Source organism: Salvelinus alpinus, chromosome 31 (assembly GCF_045679555.1).
Source record: "Salvelinus alpinus chromosome 31, SLU_Salpinus.1, whole genome shotgun sequence".
Taxonomy (NCBI): domain Eukaryota; kingdom Metazoa; phylum Chordata; class Actinopteri; order Salmoniformes; family Salmonidae; genus Salvelinus; species Salvelinus alpinus.
The window spans coordinates 26,922,701-26,928,700 of record NC_092116.1 but is presented as its reverse complement, the minus strand read 5'-3'; the positions used below and the strand labels follow the sequence as shown (position 1 = coordinate 26,928,700).

Here is a 6,000-nt window from a genome sequence, read left to right as displayed (position 1 = left end):
GTCTTTCCTCGGTTCTAAAATTAATAATATTTCAGGAAAAAATTAAGAGACCACTACATAATTATCAGTTTCTCTGGTTTTACAATTTATAGGTATGTGTTTGGGTAAAATGAATATTTTTGTTTCATTCTATAAACTACTGAAAACATTTCTCCCAAATTCCAAATAAAACTATAGTTATTTAGAGGCTTTATTTGCAGAAAATGACAGCTGGTCAAAATAACAAAAAAGATGCAGTGTTGTCCGACCTTGAATAATCCAAAGAAAATAAGTTCATATTCATTGTTAAACAACACAATACTAATGTTTTAACTTAGGAAGAGTTCAGAAATCAATATTTGGTGGAATAACCCTGATTTTCAATCACAGCTTTCATGCGTCTTGGCATGCTCTCCACCAGTCTTTCTCTTTGATGTTGGGTGACTTTATGCCACTCCTGGTGTAAAACTTCAAGCAGCTCGGCTTTTTTTGATGGCTTGTGACCATCCATCTTCCTCTTGATCACATTCCAGAGGTTTTCAATGGGGTTCAGGTCTGGAGATTGGCCTGGACATGACAGGGTCTTGATCTGGTGGTCTTCCATCCACACCTTGACTGACCTGGCTGTGTGGCATGGAGCATTGTCCTGCTGGGAAAACCAGTCCTCAGAGTTGGGGAACATTGTCCTGCTGGGAAAACCAACCCTCAGAGTTGGGGAACATTGTCCTGCTGGGAAAACCAATCCTCAGAGTTGGGGAACATTGTCCTGCTGGGAAAACCAATCCTCAGAGTTGGGGAACATTGTCCTGCTGGGAAAACCAATCCTCAGAGTTGGGGAACATTGTCCTGCTGGGAAAACCAATCCTCAGAGTTGGGGAACATTGTCCTGCTGGGAAAACCAACCCTCAGAGTTGGGGAACATTGTCCTGCTGGGAAAACCAGTCCTCAGAGTTGGGGAACATTGTCCTGCTGGGAAAACCAATCCTCAGAGTTGGGGAACATTGTCCTGCTGGAAAAACCAGTCCTCAGAGTTGGGGAACATTGTCCTGCTGGAAAAACCAATCCTCAGAGTTGGGGAACATTGTCCTGCTGGGAAAACCAATCCTCAGAGTTGGGGAACATTGTCCTGCTGGGAAAACCAGTCCTCAGAGTTGGGGAACATTGTCCTGCTGGGAAAACCAACCCTCAGAGTTGGGGAACATTGTCCTGCTGGGAAAACCAATCCTCAGAGTTGGGGAACATTGTCCTGCTGGAAAAACCAGTCCTCCGAGTTGGGGAACATTGTCCTGCTGGGAAAACCAGTCCTCAGAGTTGGGGAACATTGTCCTGCTGGAAAAACCAATCCTCAGAGTTGGGGAACATTGTCCTGCTGGAAAAACCAATCCTCAGAGTTGGGGAACATTGTCCTGCTGGGAAAACCAATCCTCAGAGTTGGGGAACATTGTCCTGCTGGAAAAACCAACCCTCAGAGTTGGGGAACATTGTCCTGCTGGAAAAACCAATCCTCAGAGTTGGGGAACATTGTCCTGCTGGAAAAACCAATCCTCAGAGTTGGGGAACATTGTCCTGCTGGAAAAACCAATCCTCAGAGTTGGGGAACATTGTCCTGCTGGAAAAACCAACCCTCAGAGTTGGGGAACATTGTCCTGCTGGGAAAACCAATCCTCAGATTTGGGGAACATTGTCCTGCTGGAACAACCAATCCTCAGAGTTGGGGAACATTGTCCTGCTGGAGAAACCAGTCCTCAGAGTTGGGGAGCATTGTCCTGCTGGAAAAACCAATCCTCAGAGTTTGGGAACATTGTCAGAGCAGAAAGAAGCAAGTTTTCTTCCAGGACAACCTTGTACGTGGCTTCATTCATGCGTCCTTCACAAAGACAAATCTGTCTGATTCCAGCCTTGCGGAAGCACCCCCAGATCATCACCGATCCTCCACCAAGCTTCACAGTGGGTGAAAGACCTGGAGAGACCTACAAGCCACAGTGTCTCGCACCCACTGTGACATTTGGTGGAGGTTGTCCTGGAAGAAAACTTGCTTTCTTCTGCTCTGACAATCTTCCCCAACTCTGAGGATTGGATTTTCTAGCAGGACAATTATTATTTTTATTTTTTAATTGAACCTTTATTTAACAAGGCAAGTCAGTTAAGAACAAATTCTTATTTACAATGACGGCCTACCGGGGGAACAGTGGGTTAACTGCCTTGTTCAGGGGCAGAACGACAGATGTTTACCTTGTCAGTTCAGGGATTCAATCTAGCAACCTTTCGGTTACTGGCCCAACGCTCTAACCACTAGGTTACATGCTGTCCCACCTGCCACAATACTCTCTCTCCTCTCTTTCCCTTGTCATCTCCTTACTGATCTCTCTCTCTCTCTCCCTCTTTCCCTTGTCATCTCCTTACTGATCTCTCTCTCTCCCTCCTTCCCTTGTCATCTCCTTACTGATCTCTCTCTCTCCCCAAGTCCCCCACCCTGCTGTAGGTATAGAGCCCAGACATCTCTCTCTCTCCCCAAGTCCCCCACCCTGCTGTAGGTATAGAGCCCAGACATCTCTCTCTCTCCCCAAGTTCCCCACCCTGCTGTAGGTATAGAGCCCAGACATCTCTCTCTCTCCCCAAGTCCCCCACCCTGCTGTAGGTATAGAGCCCAGACATCTCTCTCTCTCCCCAAGTCCCCCACCCTGCTGTAGGTATAGAGCCCAGACATCTCTCTCTCTCCCCCAAGTCCCCCACCCTGCTGTAGGTATAGAGCCCAGACATCTCTCTCTCTCCCCAAGTCCCCCACCCTGCTGTAGGTATAGAGCCCAGACATCTCTCTCTCTCCCCAAGTCCCCCACCCTGCTGTAGGTATAGAGCCCAGACATCTCTCTCTCTCCCCAAGTCCCCCACCCTGCTGTAGGTATAGAGCCCAGACATCTCTCTCTCTCCCCAAGTCCCCCACCCTGCTGTAGGTATAGAGCCCAGACATCTCTCTCTCTCCCCAAGTCCCCCACCCTGCTGTAGGTATAGAGCCCAGACATCTCTCTCTCTCCCCAAGTCCCCCACCCTGCTGTAGGTATAGAGCCCAGACATCTCTCTCTCTCCCCAAGTCCCCCACCCTGCTGTAGGTATAGAGCCCAGACATCTCTCTCTCTCCCCAAGTCCCCCACCCTGCTGTAGGTATAGAGCCCAGACATCTCTCTCTCTCCCCAAGTCCCCCACCCTGCTGTAGGTATAGAGCCCAGACATCTCTCTCTCTCCCCAAGTCCCCCACCCTGCTGTAGGTATAGAGCCCAGACATCTTACTCTCTCTGTCCGTCCTTCTCTCCCTCCTTTCCTCCTCCTCTCCATACTAATCTCTCCATATATCTCTCTCTCCCCAGGTGAACCACTATGCCATTGGTAAAGCGCTGTATAGAGCCCAGACACCTGTGTCGAGGTGCGGTTCCTGATGGAGTCACCAGTGAACTGGAGTGTGTTACCAACAGCACCCTCGCTGCCATCATCAAACAGCTGGGCAGCCTAAGTAAGTAGTGTGTTTCAGGGTCACGTTTCCCTGAGGTACAGATCTAGGATCAGCTTCCCCTTCACTAAACCTAACATTCACTTTTAATGGAGAAAATGAAAAACTGACCCAAGATCACCGTCTAGGGGCAACGTCACTCTACACCAGTGGTGGTCGGGGCCGTTTATGATGAGGGAGGACGATTTGATTTTTAATGAGCATGACCTGATTTCTTTACAGCATATTGGATGACTGTCATTCATTTTCCATTCACCCAGCTCAATGTAACATAGATTTAGGCTAGGTTCGAGAGATACATTTGAGTAATCAAGGTGACAGACAGTGACATATTCAAAACCGCCTTGCACACTCTTGCCTGCATCTAGTTGATCTAGTGTGTAATCATTAGTTCAAGAGTTTCTATTTAAAAAATTAGGTTAGGTTTATCCCCGTTTTGTTCCGTTTGCTTTCATTTATGAATAATTTTTTAACAGAATTGCCGAATGAATACACCCCTGATCACGTGTACACGCAGTTCACTTTCATAGCAGCCACATACAAACAGCATCATCACTTTTTTAAGGGGTAGATCAGCTTTAATATTGCAGAATGATTGTAGATTCCATCAATGTAGTCACTGCATAATTTCCAATCCCCCATATATTATTTGGTAAATGTATATATATGTATACACAACCAGTCAAAAGTTTCAGCACACCTGCACATTCCAGGGTTTTTCTCTATTTTGACTATTTTCTACATTGTAGAATAATAGTGAAGACATCCAAACTATGAAATAACACATATGGAATCATGTAGTAACCAAAAAAGTGTAAAAATATTATAAAATATATTTGAGATTTGAGATTTTTCAAAGTTGCCACCCTTTGCCTTGATGACAACTTTGCACACTCTTGACATGCTCTCAACCAGCTTCATGAGGTAGTCACCTGGAATGCATTTCAATTAATAGGTGTGCCTTGTTAAAAGTTCATTTGTGGAATTTCCTTTGAGCCAATCAGTTGTGTTGTGACAAGGTTGGGGTGGTATACAGAAGATAGCCCTATTTGGTAAAAGACCAAGTCCATATTATGGCAAGAACAGCTCAAATAAGCAAAGAGAAACGACAGTCCATCATTACTTTAAGACATGAAGGTCAGTCAATCCGGAAAATTTCAAAAACTTTCTTCAAGTGCAATCGCAAAAACAATCAAGCGCTATGCTGAAACTGGCTGTCATGAGGACCGCCACAGGAAAGGACGACCCAGAGTTACCTCTGCTACAGAAGATAAGTTCATTAGAGTTACCTGCACCTCAGATTGCAGCCAAAATAAATTCAGGTAACAGGTAACAGACACATCTCAACATCAACTGTTCAGAGGAGACTGCGTGTATCAGGCCTTCATGGTCAAATTGCTGCAAAGAAACCACTACTAAAGGACACCAATAATAAGAAGAGACTTGCTTGGGCCAAGAAACACGAGCAATGGACATTAGACAGCTGCAAATCTGTCCTTTGGTCTGATGAGTCCAAATTTGAGATTTTTTGTTCTCTGCAGATTTTGCTGCAAAGAGACATAATCATTATATCATTTGTTTTGGCACTGTCCATATGTAGCTTGAATTTGGTCACAGGTCCAGGAATGGTTGAGGAAGTGTAACATTTACCTGAAGCTAACTCTGCAGATAGAACTACATAGTCAATCGATCAATAATATAATAATAATTTCAGCAAAAAATGTTTACAATCTTTAGAAACTATGAGAATAGGAAGGTTCAGAACTTTTGTGAAACATTTTTTTTTTTTATATTTTTATTTCACCTTTATTTAACCAGGTAGGCTAGTTGAGAACAAGTTCTCATTTACAACTGCGACCTGGCCAAGATAAAGCAAAGCAGTGCGACACAAACAACAACACGGAGTTACACATGGAATAAACAAGCGTACAGTCAATAACACAATAGAAAAGTCTATATACAGTGTGTGCAAATGAGGTAAGATAAGGGAGGTAAGGCAATAAATAGGCCATAGTGGCGAAATAATTACAATTTAGCAATTAAACACTGGAGTGACGGATATGCAGAAGATGAGTGTGCAAGTAGAGATACTGGGGTGCAAAGGAGAAAAAATAAAAAACACTATGGGGATGAGGTAGTTGGATGGGCTATTTACAGATGGGCTATGTACAGGTGCAGTGATCTGTGAGCTGCTCTGACAGCTGGTGCTTAAAGTTACTTATAGATGACCAGGAGCCAGTGGATTTGGCGACAAATATGTAGCGAGGGCCAGCCAACGAGAGCATACAGGTCGCAGCGGTGGGTAGTATACGGGGCTTTGGTGACAAAACGGAGTGAAGCCAGTCGCTACAAAAGCAGAGTGGTTGCTAACACAAACTCTCGAGTGTAGCAGCCCTTGGAGTAAGTACACATTGTTATTGTGGTTTGTGGTCTAATGGTTCTCCTTTGGGGATATTCTAGAATATTCTAGAAGCTTCTCGACACTTTAAGACACACACCTCTTCACCTGTAGTTGTTCC

The 6,000-nt window shown here is 44.9% G+C and overlaps 1 protein-coding gene across 3 annotated transcripts in view; it reads left to right on the top strand.

Moving 5' to 3' along the window:
• Positions 1–6,000, top strand: part of LOC139561130 (actin-binding protein WASF3-like) — an 88,726-nt gene that overhangs the window by 33,724 nt on the left and 49,002 nt on the right. For all 3 annotated transcript variants that reach the window (XM_071378012.1, XM_071378014.1, XM_071378015.1), the window contains exon 2: positions 3,342–3,484. In XM_071378012.1, coding sequence (XP_071234113.1) covers positions 3,352–3,484 — 133 coding nt within the window. In that variant the 5' untranslated portion in view covers positions 3,342–3,351. The remainder of the gene's footprint in view (positions 1–3,341; positions 3,485–6,000) is intronic.